The sequence below is a fragment of the Oncorhynchus mykiss genome, chromosome 1 (assembly GCF_057628025.1).
Source record: "Oncorhynchus mykiss isolate SJ-2025 chromosome 1, ASM5762802v1, whole genome shotgun sequence".
Taxonomy (NCBI): Eukaryota; Metazoa; Chordata; class Actinopteri; order Salmoniformes; family Salmonidae; genus Oncorhynchus; species Oncorhynchus mykiss.
In genome coordinates, this window is record NC_143022.1 from 16412851 (window position 1) to 16430608 (window position 17758).

The window sequence follows — 17758 nt, forward strand, 5'->3', positions numbered from 1 at the left end:
GTAAAGTTGGCTAGCTAGCTATTTAGCTAGCAGCTCACTAGCCTGCACACTAATTAGCCTACATAGCTAGCTGGCTAATAATACATCGTTTAACATTTTCGAAAATGTACCGACTTACTTACTTGAATAGGTTCATGCCCACGCCAACGAAGCTGCCAATCTTTTGTAGCGAAGCGTTGTCGAGCGGAGCCACCTCTTCTGGTTGAGACGTTTCACACGCTTTGAAAACATGCCATACTTTTCGCGGTGAATTTGAACGTTCTAAAATTCCAATGACATTCAAAATACTGTTGTCACAACATTAGATAATTGCTTGTTGATGTTTCAAAGCAAATGCACAAACTTAGTGTCGCAGAGCATATAAAAAATAGGTAATAAGATATTTGACAATAATCGACGTTATTGATTTTGCACTCTACAGCAAAGGCATAGGAGCAATGGAAGAGGTAAGGAGTTTTGCTTTACACTGATTTTGTTTTGCAAATAGGATACATTTATTTTCTAATATCTACACTAAGCTGTCCTCGGATGAGTAGTTTATAACATACATTGTGTCTGTGTTTTCAGATTTGATAGCCTCATTTTAGTAGGCTAAAATGTATATCCCCCCCCCCCCTAATAAACAATACTTCCTGGGAGGATTATTTAGTGTAACATTTGAGGTGTAGGTACTCCGCTCTGATGAGCTCCTGCCCAAGTCAAGCACTGGTTAATGCAAATAGTTGATTTAACTGTCACTGGTTGCCAGACACTCAAAGCTTACATTTTTATTTTTTGTTACTTTGAAAGCCCACCTGCCATGTCCAAGCAGGTGTTATGCTGGAGGATCTTAGGAAATTAGTCACTTGGGCTCACTCTCATGGCTCCCACTGTCCCCACAAGCTTTGGCACAAGGGAAAACTTAACCCAGGGGTTGGGCATCAGTGCAAAGTTAATTGGAGATGTGAGGTTGGACATGCCTTCGACTGGGCCTTGACACTTGCCACAGAGGTGAAAGTTGAGGAGGAAAAGACAGAGGAGGAGGTGGATGTAGGTCATAGGAGCAAGAGGAGGAGAATACAATGCCTGTCCTCGGAAGAGGAAGGGGAGATGGTATATACCCCATTCATTGGGAATATTACTGATGAAAATGGGGTTGAATCTGATATGAGCCTCTGTAGCCTTGTGACCCATGTGTCAAGAGAGGGAGGAGATGCCCCAGTGAGAATGCTGGAAGAGGCCTTGACTTTAAAGTCCAAGCAGCAGAGAACTGTGAAACAACCATTCTTTCCTAGGATGATTGTTAAGGAGCAACCCAAAGGAAATATCAACATGGAAGTTAGGTTGGAGCTAGAGCAAAATAACAATGAGACAAACCAAGAGGGAAGGGGCATTGAGAAGAGGACAGTTCTAAAGGAGGAAAGCCCAGGCCCAAATGAAAACCTCATTACAGCTCTTGACATCACCCCTCTCCAAAGCTGCCTTTCAGACATTGAGCGGGCCCCAGAAGATGAGGTGTGGGCGACTCCTAAGGGTGGACAGTGTTCCCTCTCCCCTCCTAAACCTAAGCCCCTATTCCAGGGCCAGGGTGAAACCCACAGGCAGGGCTCCTGTTGTGCTGCCGTCTTCCCACCTACACCTGAGAGATCAGGTGCGGCCTCAGGGCACTGTCCCCCTAATAAAGGCAAGGTGAAGGCAGCACCCAAGAAACCAGCAGAGAAAAGTGAGTACATCTGCTGCGGTAATGATTATTATTGGACAGATTTACTAATAGCACCTGCTTTGTACAGAGGTTATGGTAAATATATTTTCATGTGAGTAGGACTTTACATTACAGCACAGAATATAGTGGTTATAACACCAAATCAAATTTTATGTCACATGTGCCGAATACAACAGGTGTAGGTAGACCTAACAGTGAAATTCTTACTTACAAGCACTTGACCAACAATGCTTTAATCCAGTCCTCAAGGGCCTGATTGGTGTCACACTTTTTCTCCATCCCTAGCAAACACAGCTGATTAATCAAAGTGCATTCTAAACTGAAGATCATGATTAGGGGATTAGTGGATTCAGGTGTGTTAGCTGTTGCAAAACTGTAACACCAATCAGGCCCTCCAGGACTGGAATTGCCCACCCCTGGTTTAAGAAGTTAATAAAAAAGTGTTAAGTGAAAAACATGAGTAAAAACATTGAAGAAAAAAAGTAACAAATATCAGTAGCAGTAAAATAACAAGCGAGGCTATATACAAGGGGCATCGGTACAGAGTCAATGGGCGGGGGCACCAGTCAGTTGAGGTAATATGTACGTGACTATGCATAGATTATAAACAGAGAGGAGCAGCAGTGTAAAAGAGGGGTCTGGGTAGCCCTTTGATTAGCTGTTCAGGAGTCTTATGGCTTGGGGGGGGTAGAAGCTGTTATGAAACCTTTTGGACCTCGACTTGGCGCTCCAGTACCGCTTGCCGTGTGGTAGCAGAGAGAACAGTCTATGACTAGGGTGGCTGGAGTCTTTGACAATTTTTAGGGACTTCCTCTGACACCGCCTAGCATAGAGGTCCAGGGATGGGAGGAAGCTTGGCCCCAGTGATGTACTGGGCCGTACGCACTACCCTCTGTAGCACCTTACGGTCAGATGCAGAGCAGTTGCCATACCAGGCAGTGATGCAACCAATACTCTCGATGGTGCAGCTGTAGAACCTTTTGAGGATCTGAGGACCCATGCCAAATCTTTTCAGTCTCCTGAGGAGGAATAGGTTTTGTCCTGCCCTCTTCATGACTGTCTTAGTGTGTTTGGGCCATTGTAGATTGTTGGTGATGTGTTCACCAAAGAACTTGAAGCTCTCGACCTGCTCCACTACAGCCCCGTCAATGAGAATGGGGGCATGCTCGGTCCTCCTTTTCCTGTAGTCCACAACCATCTCCTTTGTTTTGATCACGTTGAGGGAGAGGTTGTTGTCCTGGCACCACACAGCCAGGTCTCTGACCTCCTCCCTATAGGCTGTCTCATTGTTTTTTTTAAATATTTTTTTTGAATTTTACCCCCCTTTTCTCCCCAATTTCGTGGTATCCAACTGTTGTAGTAGCTACTATCTTGTCTCATTGCTACAACTCCCGTACGGGCTCGGGAGAGACGAAGGCTGAATGTCATGCGTCCTCCGATATACAACCCAACCAGCCGTACTGCTTCTTAACACAGCGCGCAGCCAACCTGGAAGCCAGCAGCACCGATGTGACGGAGGCTACACCGTGCACCTGGCCACCTTGGCTAGCGCGCACTGCGCCCGGCCCGCCACAGGAGTCGCTGGTGCGCGATGAGACAAGGAGATCCCTACCGACCAATCCCTCCCTAACCCGGACGACGCTAGGCCAATTGTTCGTCGCCCCACGGACCTCCCGGTTGCGGCCGGTTACGACAGAGCCTGGGCGCGAACCCAGGGACTCTGATGGCACAGCTGGCGCTGCAGTACAGCGCCCTCAACCACTGCACCACCCGGGAGGCCCTGGCTGTCTCATTGTTGTCGGTGATCAGGCCTACCACCATTGTGTAATCGGCAAACTTGATGGTGGTGTTGGATACGTACCTGGCCATGCAGTCATGAGTGAACAGGGAGTACAGGAGGGGACTGAGCATGCACCCCAGAGGGGCCCCCATGTTGAGGATCAGCGTGGCGGATGTTGTTCCCTACCCTTACCACCTGGGGGCAGCCCGTCACGAAGTACAGGATCCAGTTGCAAAGGAAGGTGTTTAGTCCCAGGGTCCTTAGCTTAGTGATGAGCTTTGAGGGCAATATGGTGTTGAATGCTGAGCTGTAGTCAGTGAATAGCATTCTCACATAGGTGTTCCTTTTGTCTAGGTGGGAAAGGGCCGTGTTGAGTGCAAGAGAGATTGCTTCATCTGTGGATATGTTGGGGCAGTATGCAAATTGGAGTTGGTCTAGGGTTTCTGGGATAATGGTGTTGATGTGAGCCATGACCAGCTTTTCAAAGCATTTCATGGCTACAGACGTGAGTGCTACGGGTCGGTTGTCATTTAGGCAGGTTACCTTAGTGTTCTTGGGCACAGGGACTATGGTGGTCTGCTTGAAACATGTTGGTATTATAGACTCAGACAGGGACAAGTTGAAAATGTCAGTGAAGATACTTGCCTGTTGGTCAGCACATGCTCGGAGTACACGTCCTGGTAATCTGTCTAGCCATGCGGCCTTGTGAATATTGACCTGTTTAAATGTCTTACTCACATCGGCTACGGAGAGCGTGATCACACAGTCGTCCGGAACAACTGGTGCTCTCTTGCATGTTTCAGTGTTATTTGCCTCGAAGCGAGCATAGAAGTAATTTAGCTCGTCTGGTAGGTTCGTGTCACTGGGCAGCTCATGGCTGTACTTCCCTTTGTAGTCTGTAATAGTTTGCAAGCCCTGCCACATCCGACGAGTGTTGGAGCCGGTGTAGTAAGATTTAATCTTAGTCCTGTATTGACGCTTTGCCTGCTTGATGGTTTGTCAGAGCATAGCAGGATTTCTTATAGGCTTCCGGGTTAGAGTCCCACTCCTTGAAAGCGGCAGTTCTACTCTTTAGCTCAGTGAGGATGTTGCCTGTAATCCATGGCTTCTGGTTGGGGTATGTACCCACAGTCACTATGGGGATGACGTCATCGATGCGCTTATTGATGAAGCCAGTGACTGATGTGTGCTTCTCAATGCCATCGGAAAAATCCCAGAACATATTCCAGTCTTTGCTAGCAAAACAGTCCTGTAGCTTAGCATCTGTTTCATCTGACCACTTTCTTATTGACAGAGTCATTGATGCATCCTGCTTTAGTTTTTGCTTGTAAGCAGGAATCGGGAGGATAGAATTATGGTCAGATTTGCCAAATGGAGGGCGAGGGAGAGCTTTGTACGCATCTGTGTGTGGAGTAAAAGGTTGTCTAGATGTTTTTTTTCCCCCTCTGGTTGCACATTTAAAATGCTGATATAAATCAGGTTAAACAGATTTAGGTTTCCCTGCATTAAAGTCCCCGGCCACTAGGAGCACCGCCTCTGGATGAGCGTTTTCCTGTTTGCTTATGGCCGTATACAGTGCGGTCTTAGTGCCAGCATTGGTCCGCGGTAGTACAATTGAAGTTGGAAGTTTACATACACCTTAGCCAAATACATTTAAACTCAGTTTTTCACAATTCCTGATATTTAATCAGAGTAAAAATTCCTTGTCTTAGGTCAGTTAGGATCACCACTTTGTTTTAAGAATGTGAAATGTCAGAATAATAGAAGAGTGATTTATTTTAGCTTTTATTTCTTTCATCACATTCCCAGTGGGTCAGAAGTTTACATACACTCAATTAATATTTGGTAGCATTGCCTTTAAATTGTTTATCTTGGGTCAAACGTTTCGGGTAGCTTCCCACAATAAGTTGGGTGCATTTTGGCCCATTTCTCCTGACAGAGCTGGTGTAACTGAGTCAGGTTTGTAGGCCTCCTTGCTCGCACATACTTTTTCAGTTCTGCCCACACATTTTCTATAGAATTGAGGCCAGGGCTGTGTGTCCTTAAGCCATTTTGCCACAACTTTGGAAGTATGCTAGAGGCCATTGTCCATTTGGAAGACCCATTTGCGACCAAGCTTTAGTTTCCTGACTGATGTCTTGAGATGTTGCTTTAATATAGCCACGTAATTTTCCTGCCTCGTGATGCCATCTATTTTCTGAAGTGCACCAGGCCCTCCTGCAGCAAAGCACCCCCACAACATGATGCTGCCACCCCCGTGCTTTACGGTTGGGATGGTGTTGTTCGGCTCCCCCCTTTTCCTCCCAACATAATGATGGTAATTATGGCCAAACAGTTCTATTTTTGTTTCATCAGACCAGAGGACATTTCCCCAAAAAGTATGATCTTTGTCCCCATATGCAGTTAAAAACCTTAGTCTGGGGCGGCAGAATAGCCTAGTGTTGGACTAGTAAACGGAAGGTTGCAAGTTCAAACCCCCGAGCTGACAAGGTACAAATCTGTCATTCTGCCCCTGAACAGGCAGTTAACCCACTGTTCCTAGGTCGTCATTGAAAATAAGAATTTGTTCTTAACTGACTTGCCTAGTTAAATAATAATAAAGTCTGGATTTTTTATGGTGGTTTTGGAGCAGTGGCTTCTTCCTTGCTGAGCAGCCTTTCAGGCTATGTCAATATTGGACTCGTTTTTACTGTGGATATAGATACTTTTGTACCTGTTTCCTCCAGCATCTTCACAAGGTCCTTTTCTGTTGTTCTGGGATTGATTTGCATAGAACGTGTCTCCTTCCTTAGCGGTATGATGGCTGCGTGGTCCCATAGTGTTTATACTTGCATACTATTGTTTGTACAGATGAACGTAGTACCTTCAGGCATTTGTAAATTGCTCCCAAGGATGAACCAGACTTGTGGAGGGCAAAAAAAAAAATTATGAGGTCTTGGCTGATTTCCTTTGATTTTCCCATGATGTCAAGCAAAGAGACACTGATTTTGAAGGTAGGCCTTGAAATACATCCACAGGTACACCTCCAATTGGCTCAAATTATGTCAATTAGCCTGTCAGAAGCTTCTAAAGCCATGACATAATTTTATGGAATGTTCCAAGCTGTTTTAAGGCACAGTCAACTTAGTGTATGCAAACGTCTGACCCACTGAAATTGTGATACAGTGAAATAATCTGTCTGTAAACAATTGTTGGAAAAAGTACTTGTCATGCACAAAGTAGATGTCCTAACCGACTTGCCAAAACTATAGTTTGTTAACAAGAACGAGTTTTAATGACACCAACCTAAGTGCATGTAAACTTCCGACTTCAACTGTATATAGACAGCAATGAAAAATAAACTCTCTTGGTAAAAAGTGTGGTCTACAGCTTATCATGAGATACTCTACCTCAGGTGAGTAAAACCTAGAGAGTTCCTTAGATTTCGTTCACCAGTTGTTAACAAATATGCATAGGCCGCCGCCTCGTCTTACCAATAGGCCGCTGTTCTATGCTGCCGAAAAAGCTTAAAACCCACCAGCTGTATGTTGTCATCATTCAGCCACGACTCGGTGAAACATAAGATATTATATTTTTTGATGTTCCGTTGGTAGTATATACGTGCTCGTAGTTTGTCTATTTGATTGTAAGTTGGCTAATAGGACCGATGGTAAAGGTAGATTGCCCTCCGTATTCTTAAAAGGCACCCGGACTGTCGTCCATGATACCTCCGTCTTTTCCTCCTGCAGGGATGGACAGAGATGAGGGCCTTGTCGGGTGTCTGGAGTAAATCCTTCCCGTCTGACTCGTTGAAGAAGAATTCCTCCAGTACGGGGGGAGTAATCGCTGCCCTGATATCAAGAAGCTCTTTTCGGTCATAAGACACAGTGGCAGAAACATTATGTACAAAATAAGTTAGAAATAATGCAAAAAAAAACATGCACAATTGGTTGCGGATCGTAAAACGGCGGCCATATCCTTCGGCGCCATTATCGATGGTAATAGTATGATTGTTTACATTGTAGTTACTCACATTTAAATTACTGTAATGTTTATTCAATGTAAATGTTGTCTGGGGCAAGGTTAATAGTGTGACTGTTATTTTTCTATCTTCCAGGAGGGCCAAAGAGAGCAGAGGCCAGCCTGGGCAATCTCATGACCTTTGTCATGTGGCTAAACTCTCAAAACCATTCGGGGGCCCGCTGTCCAGGCAGCCTGCCTATCGCCGAGCTGGACAGGTTATTGGTCGCCTTCTTCCAGTATGTGTGGGAGGAGTCCCGCCTGCAGGCCCTGAGCAGCAGCACTCTTACGACATACGCTCGTATGCTGGACCGTGATCTGCAGAACCAGGGCTGCAGCTTCAGTATCCGGAAGTCAGCCGAGTTCACAAACACCATTAGGGAACTGGATAGCTGCTGCCAGCACTTGAAACAGAGAGAGTGGGACAGAGATATCCTGGTGATCCAGAGCTTGAGGAGAGAAGAGGAGGCTGCACTGAGGCAGGCAGGGGTCCTGTCTAGGGCCACACCGGATGGGCTGCTCAACCTGGTCCTGCTCAACAACCTCAAGGCCTTTGGGAAGTTCCACCTCCAGGGAGTCTGGCCCGGGCGAGTCTCCGACTTCCACACGGCCACGGAGACCCACCCAGGGACGGGCGACAGGGAAAAACTGGAATACCTGGAGTGGAACAATACTAATTTCCCAGAACAGAGCCCTGTACGGATGCACGGCCTGGCCGACGACCCAGAACGCTGCCCCCTGTGGGACTACAAGCTCTATGTATCCAAGCGTGTTGGAAGCCACCTGATCGCCTCTGATGCAATGTACTGTTGCCCACTGAGCCAGTATAGGCCCTGGGATAATTACTGGTTCAGCCGCCATGCCATGCCCAAACCTCGCCTGGAAAAGATGATTAAGTCTCTGAGCCACCATATACTCTCCGTTCGTAATGGGAGGGCAGCAGCCGCATATTAGTCAGCAGGGACTAATAGAAGAACATTGATTGTATTTTAAATGTATACTGTATGTGCATACATACATTCAAAGTGTGATATCCTAGCATGACGTGTGTTTAATTATACCATTGAATGTTGTATGCTATGTTATGGTTGAAATACTCATAAATGGTATTACAAAAAAAATCTTATATTCATGACAATGATTCCTCATATTTCTAAGTTACACCAGTCTCCAGCCACTCTCATAACTGAATGAAGGTTATTTGCATTAACTCGTGTCATAAATACTGTTCTCCTAAATTACATACTGTAGCCTGCATGAGAGAGTTACAGAAATGAGGAGCGAGAGAGGACCTCAATCACAGAATTCAATAGAACACAACTCTATGCTTACAATCACAACTCTTACTTGTCCCAAAGATCGGCCACGCAATGCTACACTACTACCAGCTAGTGCTTTTTATTAGGCTAGATTGCAGTAGACTTTAGTCTTGACTCTTTAGTGCTGAACATACACATGAAATGAAACTGATTTATTATTTATTGAATGACTTTCAGGACAGGAGCATACACAATCTAGTACGATACCACAACCTTCTACAACATTGTAAAATGCTTTAAGAATGGCAATTTGAAAATGTTGTGAAAAACATTGTGAACTGTAATTCAAACGTTGGACAAGGGAAACCTTTTTATCCTAAATCAAAACGTTGATTGCATACTAGTTGGGTCAACGAGAGAGAGAAACAGGATATGGAAAGGAATAACATTACTATTTGACTTAAAAAAATGTAACCTTTATTTAACTATGCAAGACGGTTAAGAACAAATTCTTATTTACAATGATGGCCTACACTGGCCAAATCCGGACCACGCTGGGCCAATTGTGCACCGCCCTATGGGACTCCCAATCAATCGAATCCCCGAGCTGACAAGGCAGTTAACCAGCGTTCTTAGGCCGTCATACAAAAATGGATGTAGCAACTACAGATTGCCCCCTGCCTATCAAAAGTGTGCGAGTTTGCGCATGTGTCCATTAGGCCTATGGATAACATTTATTTTTTATCAGCATGAATTAGATTGAGCAATAAAAGCCCCACTTTTATTCCATAGGCTGGGATCCGCACTATGGCTGTCCACTGGTTTAAAAAACAATGATTGATAGGTAGCTTAAACTTATTGAATTCAACCATTATTGCGTTGGAATACACATTTACATTTGTGAACAACCATCCACAACGACTACAATCTGTAAGGCGCAAATAGCGGTAAGGAGGACAGCAGTGCTGTAGTCTACAGCGATACGGATATCACTTATTGATATCTACATAGCACATTGATGTGAATCAAACCGCTGCTCTCTAAGCAATAGTGTGATTCACATCAATGTGCTATGTAGATATCAATAATAAGTGACCTCCAAGCATTTATTCAAGTTGGATAATCTTTGGATGCAGACAGCAGTCAAACCATTGGAAGACATAACTTGTACTGTACCTACAAAAGCCTATTCCTGCTCTTTTCCCCTGATCCATCAAATACATTTGGTGTATTTATGGTTAGACTCGCTCACGTTGAACAAATTTAAACTTGCTGATTTGAATGTCATTGAGGAAACAGAGCACTGTCAAATATTTTTTTCATAAACATCCTTTCTAGAATTTAAAAGTAATCTAGTTTTTCAAAAGTATCTGTAATCTGATTACAATATTTTTGCTGGTAAAGTAGCCGGATTACAGTTACAGGTTTTTTGTAATCCCTTACATTTAACGTGTTACATGTAATCCGTTACTTCCCAACTCTGCTGATAAAGTACTTAGGATGGAAACGAGACTTTCAGACAAAGACATGTTCAACATCGTTATTGAATACTTGGAACGTCACAAGGACTGTGTTGTCTACTTTGCTAAGTGGTGGGACGAGATGCTTTCATTTGAGGATCAAGTGTTTCTGGCGTTTATGAAGTTGCGTCACAGCTACACCAACTTGCACCTGGCTCAACTATTCCGTTGTGGTGCAAGCACTGTCAGCAATGTTACCATCACTTTCATTCACGTGATCCACAAGCTCTTTTACATTAGCATCACAAAGACTGTTCCAAGTCGAGAGAAACACCAAACGTGCTTGCCTGCGTCTTTTCAGGGGTCCAGCAGAAACTGCAGGATGGTCATTGACTATACGGACAGAAGTTAATACTCCCAGTCCGATGGATCTGAAGCAAACCTGATTCTCACCCAATATGTTATTGTCTTCTCACTATTCAAACCACCCAATCGAATAAACAGCTTATGAGGCTCTTAGCCTATAGATCACATATTCGTGTCATGACAAAACTCAACATATATTTTGGAATTTCTGTGCATCCTTGACAATCGCTAATCAAAATCCAAAACCAGCAAATTTTTTCACAAAAGTTGTCTGAGAGGGACCAAGTGTGAAAATCTTAGACACACCAGGAAGAGGAGCGTGGTATGCGGTTCGACTTGAAACAAGGAAGCGTAGTAGAATCCATCAGTGGCAATTTTAGCATGTAAATCTTGGTGGCGCAAACAAATAAAAAAAATTGTTGGGATGCATGTCAGCAAAGCCACTACACAACACGACACATTAATTGCACTATAACGGTGACAAACGGTGCCCACAAACTTTTAGGGCCTACATAAAGATGTCCCAACAGCAGTCCCAACAGCGTACCACTGCTACACCTGGCATTCAAAAAAACATCGCTGATATGGCTGACTTGCTTAACAAATGTGGTTTCTACTGACAATTGAGATGTACAAACTATGGCATATGGGGACGACAAGCGGATAAGAGGCCATCCGTAATTTCGACTAAACATTAATGAGTGAGCTACAGTAGGATGGACGTAGTCAATATAACTATTTGTTCAGCACTTGAAATGTACAGTGACAGAATTCAGAACATGGGCTGTTCTTTCAGTGTTCTCCCTGTATACCAAGTCAGAACCGCAGGATAAATAAAGGGGGCTTATAAGCAGACAATGAAAACTCTTACAATATTCAATGATTACATTACTCTAAAACAGGTTGTAGGCTACATGTGCACCACCAAGTCAACAGTAGGTGAAATTAAGGAAAAATAGACCAAATTATTAGGGTGAGGAAAATGGGCTACAAACAGACATTCATTTAGTATTACTTTCTTAGCTACAGTATACATATCTTCCTGGCATATTTCATAATTTATGCAGCAGCATACAATACATTTTTTATTTTGATTTGAAGTGATTAGTGACAGTTTAAATACTCTGATCCTTGGTGACTCCAATGACTCCAATCACTAACGGCCCTCCTCTGCCTGCAGGAGGAGGAGCCGTGACAACTCCTAATAATACCAATGATGGAATGTCTCAGTATGATGATAATTAGAGTTGTGGTATTTGTTATACTTCAGTGGAATGCCAAAAGCCTTATTGCTAACTGTCAGGAGTTTAAGAAATGTGAAATAGATTTAGAGATCAAACCTGATGTGATATGTGTTCAAGAAACATGGCTTAGACTACATCTTGATTTTATTATTCCTTGTTATTGTTCAATCAGATCTGATAGATCAATTGGACTGGGTGGTGGTTGTGCTACATTCATAAGAGAAGGTCTTGTATATCGTAATATAACTGTCCTATCTGAATATGAATGGGTGATGGTGGGAATCTACAGTGCCGGTAGTAATATTAAGTTACACAATCTTTACAACCCTTGTCGTCAACTATCTGTAGCGATGTTTGATGAAATACCAGGGGAATTGTGCTCTATAAAGATATGGTGCAGTGACTTTAATACACACATGGGGAAGCACACATAAAGATGCTAATGGTACTACTGTGGAAGATGTGATGGAAACGAGCATTAGTATGTTTTAACAATGTATGTGGTCCAACAGTTAATGTTGTTACAGGGGTTACATCCTGCCTGGACCTCACACTGGCTTCTAACTATATTGTATCTATGTGTGAATGGAATGTAAAGAATGATTCTACTGTTGGAAGTGGTCATTTCCTGATTTGGTATACCATGATCTTTGATGTTACTATTCTAGATAGGGCACCATTCAGAAGAGAGGGCTTTCATATTGCAGACTGGGAAAAGTTTGGTGATCATTGCTTAAAGTTTGTTCGACAGTTGTCTTTAGAGAGGCTGGTTGATGTATGTGCTGCCTCTGATTTTGAGTGCTGCAAATGTATATGTACCAGTGAGTGAAGTGGGTGAGAAAAGGAAGATGGTTCCTTGGTGGACTGAATAGTACACTGTGGCTATTCAAGAAAGAAATAGGGCTTACAGAGTGCTGCGTAGGAATATGACTCCTGAGAATATAGTTGATTTCCAAAGAAATGTACTAAAGCTCTTTGGAAACCTTGGAAATTAACTAGATTCTCAGGAGTTATATTCCTACGCCCGTAGGAGCTTTCTCCATCCAATTAATCTATCAGCCTGTGTTGCTTTCCTCCATAATTCACTGTGCTGGAAATAGGGCTGTGGTGGTCATGACATTTTGACAGCTGGTGTTTGTCAAGCAAACAACTGTCGGTCTCACAGTAATTGACCGTTACTTAACATAAACACGTTTAGCATCTCCTGGCTTCCACACATAGCCTACAAGCCACTGATGCAGACCTTTGGAACATCTACATTCTAATAAATCCATTTAATATAGCCTACACCTTCACAATAAATCCATTATTTATTTTAGACGGGTCTAAAGAAGCAAGATTTGAAGAAAATGTAGTGTATTTCAGAAGAACAGAATAGAATACTCTGAGTTGTCCTTATGTGAGGTCCTTATGTGGCTATGCCAAATGGCTGTGGGCTACACTAGTTCATTTAGCGGACAAGATTTTATAGTATGAAGAATACAATTGAACAAAGCTGAATAAAATCGAAAGGATATTTTCTCCAAACGATTTGAGGGAGTGTGCACATGAGGCTATTCTGTGTTGAGCGGTTAACAAAGAAATAGTTACTCCTATATGATTCATTTAGAGTTATTAATGTAACTTTAGTTGTTCTACAAATGTCGAGCTATATGTTTTGATGTTTAATACATTGTAAGGCTGCATGATGCAACTAATGATGATTTGGAAAAAGTCGCACGAACGGCATGACCTCTTCTTTGTTTTTTGTGCAGGCTGTAAACACTTCATCAGTCTTTCATTCACAATCTGACAACACTTAATAATGCCTCAAATTTCACGCCGGCATCCCCTTTGTGTGGTCGTAATGCACCCTAAAAATCTTTGCAATGTGCTTAATATTAGGAGAGTTGAGAAATATATATATATATATATATATATATAGTAGGCCTAGCCTATAGAAAGCTGATGGGATCCTCCTCTTTTTAATAGAGGCCATCACTCTGTTTTCTTGCACAATTGCATAGCCTATAGAAATGTTGCCAACATGAGCTCATGGGCTCTCATGAACTGTTTGATTAGATTTTGGATTAGATTTTCATTGATGTCAGAGTGATTAGAGAGACAATAGAGTTCTGAGTACCAGGCAGTTAGCAAGTTTGGTAGGCTACTAATGGCCATCAGCAGCATCAGAGCTTGGAGAAGCCTAATTACCGTGACTAAGCGGTCAAGTGGAATTTGACTGCCTTCATGACTTGTGACCGTATTACCGCCACACTGGCGGTAATACGGTCACCTCAAAATCCCTACAAATGGTCATTAAGAGAAATGCATGGAGACAATTCTGCTCTACAATAGGCAGGGGTACTGAGCTGTGGGGTGCATGGTCTATGCTGAAGAAGATGACTAGAAGAAGCAAGTCCACTCAAATTCCAGTTTTGGTTGTGTGTTAAAAAAATGTCCGTAACTGATATAGAAAAAGCTGACTTGTTGGCAAAGACATTTGCTAGGGTACATAGTGGGGTTATTTTGGATGAAGTATGTAAGCAATGCAGGTGTGAGATTTTAAATGCTCATGTTAATGTGTATAAGAAAAAGGAACACTTGACTTCTTTGGATGCTGTTTTTACCATACATGAGATGCATTCAGCCTTAATTGGCTGTGGATATACAGCCCCATCAATTGTGCTATGTAATGTTTAAGCATCTACCTCATGCATGTTCTCCTGGGATTATTTAATAAGATTTGGAGTGAGATGGTTATACCTTCTGGTTGGAAATGTGCAGTAATATTACCTTTTGTAAAGCCTGGTAAGGACCCTTTGTGTGCTGATAGTTACAGACCAATAGAACTGACCTCTAACTTGTGTATACTGATGGAAAAGATGATAGACAATAGATCATATTTTGTCATATGTCATATTTTCTGGAACATAGAGGTTTATTTTTTATTTATTTAAGTAGGCAAGTCAGTTAAGAACAAATTCTTATTTACAATGACAGCCTAGTAATGGCTACTGTCTTTGACATTGAAAAGGCCTATGACACTATGGGGAGAGAAGGCCTACTGATTAAGATGGAAAGACTTGGTATTGGTGGGAGATTATATAACTGGGTTTTGTCCTCCTTATTTATTTGCTCTTTTCGAGATAAAATAGGATCCATTTTATCTGATGCCTATGGAGTTGACAATCCTGGTGAGATGCCTTTGGATATACAGCGTAAAGAAAATGGTAGGTTGAAAGGCTGTGAGGTTGAGCATCCCACTGCTACCATACAGCGGCGCACAATTGGTCCAGCGCCGTCCAGGTTAGGGGAGGGTTTGGCCGGGGTAGGCTGTCATTGTAAAATAAGAATTTGTCCTTAACTGACTTACCTAGTTAAATAAAGGTTAAATAACAAATAAATACTGTTCTAGATGACTGTTGGGAATATACTAGTAGACAAGGCAGTGGTTTTGGTTGGACAGTTGGAAAGCTTGCTGATGAAAGTGGTTTGAGGGAGTTGGAGGTTGGCCAGTCTGTGGTCATAGGGTATGTTCCTCCATGGCTACTCCCAGATCTCATTGTTGATCTATCCTGGGTAGAGGAAAGGAAAGAATGGTCAGTAGTCAGTGATATAGAAAAACTGGTTGATGCTTTTTTACCGCTTTTCACAGATGGATCTAAGCCCAGATAGTGGGCACACAGCAGCAGGCGTTTTAAGTTCCCAAATTTGATGTGCGCATATGTAGAAGACTAATAGATGAACTGTCAGTATACTCAGTTGAACTGTTGCCGACAATAGTTGCTCTCCAGTGGGGGCTATCGCGTTTCAGGTAAGACCAAAATGCAGACTTTGTTGAAGTAACAATGTGTATTACAGCAACAGGGGCAAGCAAATGACAGGTCAAGGCAGGCAGGGGTCGATAATCCAGAGTAGTGGGGCAAAGGTCCAGGACGGCAGGCAGGCTCAGGTCAGGCAGAGGTCGGTAATCCAGAGTAGAGACTAAGGTACAGGATGGTAGGCAGGCTCAGGCAAAGTGGTCAGGCAGGCGGGCTCAGAGTCAGGACAGGCAAGGGGGGAAAAAAAGAGAGAGACTGGGGGAAAGCAGGAGCTGAGAAAACCGCTGGTTAACTTGTCAAACAAGATGAACTGGCAACAGAGAACACAGGTATAAGTACCCAGGGGATAATGGGGAAGATGGGCGACACCTAGAGGGGGGTGGAGATGAACACAAGGACAGGTGAAACAGATCAGGGTGTGACAGGTGGAGGACGTACAACCTGTTAGAATTATAGTATGCTCAGATTCTCTGTCTGTATTGAGTAGTTTGTCATCTGGTAAATCTAATAAGAGTGACCTACTATTGGAGGTATTAATGTTATTATGGAGAATTGAGTGAGATTCTGCTGGGTCGCAGCACATTCGGGTGTAGAAGGGAATGAAATTGTAGACTTTAGGCTCCTTAGCTGCAGCAAGATATTATTTATATTAATTAATTTACACTCCAGCACAGTAGCTGGCGGAATGCACCTTTAATGTTGGTTTGCGGACCGCCATTACATCATAGAAGAAGAAGACACACCCACAACTTCAACTTCCTTTTCGAAACCCCAACCGACACCCACCCAGTTTACCTACAGTCAGAACAATATCTCAATCTTCTGAAACCAAATGGCTGGTAAGTACTGTATAAATGTGCCTTATAAAGATACGTTTTGCTGAACGTTTTTGATATGAGAGAATGTCTTAACTTTGAGGACAGAATTTCAATTTCACTTTCATTTCTACCAGTCAAGAGTAATCACTAGCCAAAAACTCAACTCCACAACCTATGATGGAGTTGCGCAACGACAAACTGCACCTCCGACTACATCGACTCGCTGTCAGTCAATAGTAAATTGTCATTATTTAATGCCTACTGAAAAATACTAAAGGCTGATCAGGGAGGACCATGTAGAACTGGTACTAGTAGAGAGCTATAGGTGCCAGTGGATACGGTACAGCTGCCACAGGTCTGTCCGGCAAGAACACGTCAGATGTCTTCAGATCAGGTTTATTACAGATAAGGGTTCACCACACTCCTTGTATTGGCAGGAATGCAATTCATATCTTGATGGAATTGAAGCAACAGACTGAAACTTGTATCTTCTTATTTTCATTGTGCTCTTCTGTCTGGATAGTCAATCAATTGAATGATGTCCGGGAGCAGTTTGTCAGCCTGGTGACAGAGGCTAATATCAAGGCTCTACTAGACAGACTTCAGCATCCACATGAAGGCAGAAGATTTATCAACAAGTTGGAGGCAGAAGAGGTGATACAAAAAAACCCTGAGAGGGCCGACAAGGCACGTTCTCTTATTGATATGGTGATTAGTAAAGGTGATGCTGCTTGCAAGATGATGTTAACCACATGGCATAATCTAGACCCCTCCAGCCAGATATTGAACACACCGGCACATGTCCTCACAAGCCAAAGGGCACAAGGTCAGTACTACTTACCCATTTCACTTCTCCCAGACCAGCTCAATTTCAAATAGAATAGCCCTGTTTACATTGATATAGCACTGTTTATACAAAAAATGTGATAAAAAAACATGATCTACTTTATCAAACACTGTATAATGCTCAGTAAATTCTGTTGGTATATCATAATATTTACAAAATGCACAATAATTTGCTATTTTGTTCGGGGTGCAACTTTGTTTTTAGAAGTGGGGGGGACATACCTTTTGTGTGTGTGTGTGTGTGTGTGTGTGTGTGTGTGTTTTTACCCCCGTCGTTGGAGAAGCCCTCCAAACAGCCTACCCGACCGCTCAGAGGCATCCGCATGGTCCTGAAGCACACCGCTGCCTCGCTTTGTATCACATTCCAATGATAAAACTGGGGGGGACAAAAATGCAATTTCAGAATGTGTGTGTGTGTGTGTTTAATGCCAAGATCTTATTAATTGCACACAACAAATGTGATCGTACTACAGACAATGAT

General features: G+C 43.0%; 1 protein-coding gene across 2 annotated transcripts; it reads left to right on the forward strand.

The window, feature by feature from the left end:
* The first annotated feature begins 779 nt into the window (after window positions 1-779).
* LOC110487584 (uncharacterized) lies at window positions 780-8519 on the forward strand. Of its 2 annotated transcripts, none has more exons than XM_036948336.2 (2): window positions 780-1702; window positions 7579-8519. In XM_036948336.2, the coding sequence occupies exons 1-2, from the start codon at window positions 817-819 to the stop codon at window positions 8433-8435; spliced, it is 1743 nt and encodes a 580-aa protein (XP_036804231.2). In that variant the 5' UTR covers window positions 780-816; the 3' UTR covers window positions 8436-8519. The 2 variants fall into 2 exon arrangements, with proteins under 2 accessions (XP_036804231.2, XP_090043302.1); XM_090187176.1 differs by lacking the exon at window positions 780-1702 and adding an exon at window positions 5343-7459.
* The last annotated feature ends 9239 nt before the right edge of the window (window positions 8520-17758 follow it).

Bases quoted from the DNA above. Each gene is read 5' to 3' on its own strand.
- LOC110487584 (XM_036948336.2), top strand. From the start codon at position 817: ATGCTGGAGGATCTTAGGAAATTAGTCACTTGGGCTCACTCTCATGGC. The intron at 1,703-7,578 runs GTGAGTACATCT...TCTATCTTCCAG, and splicing joins CAAGAAACCAGCAGAGAAAA to GAGGGCCAAAGAGAGCAGAG.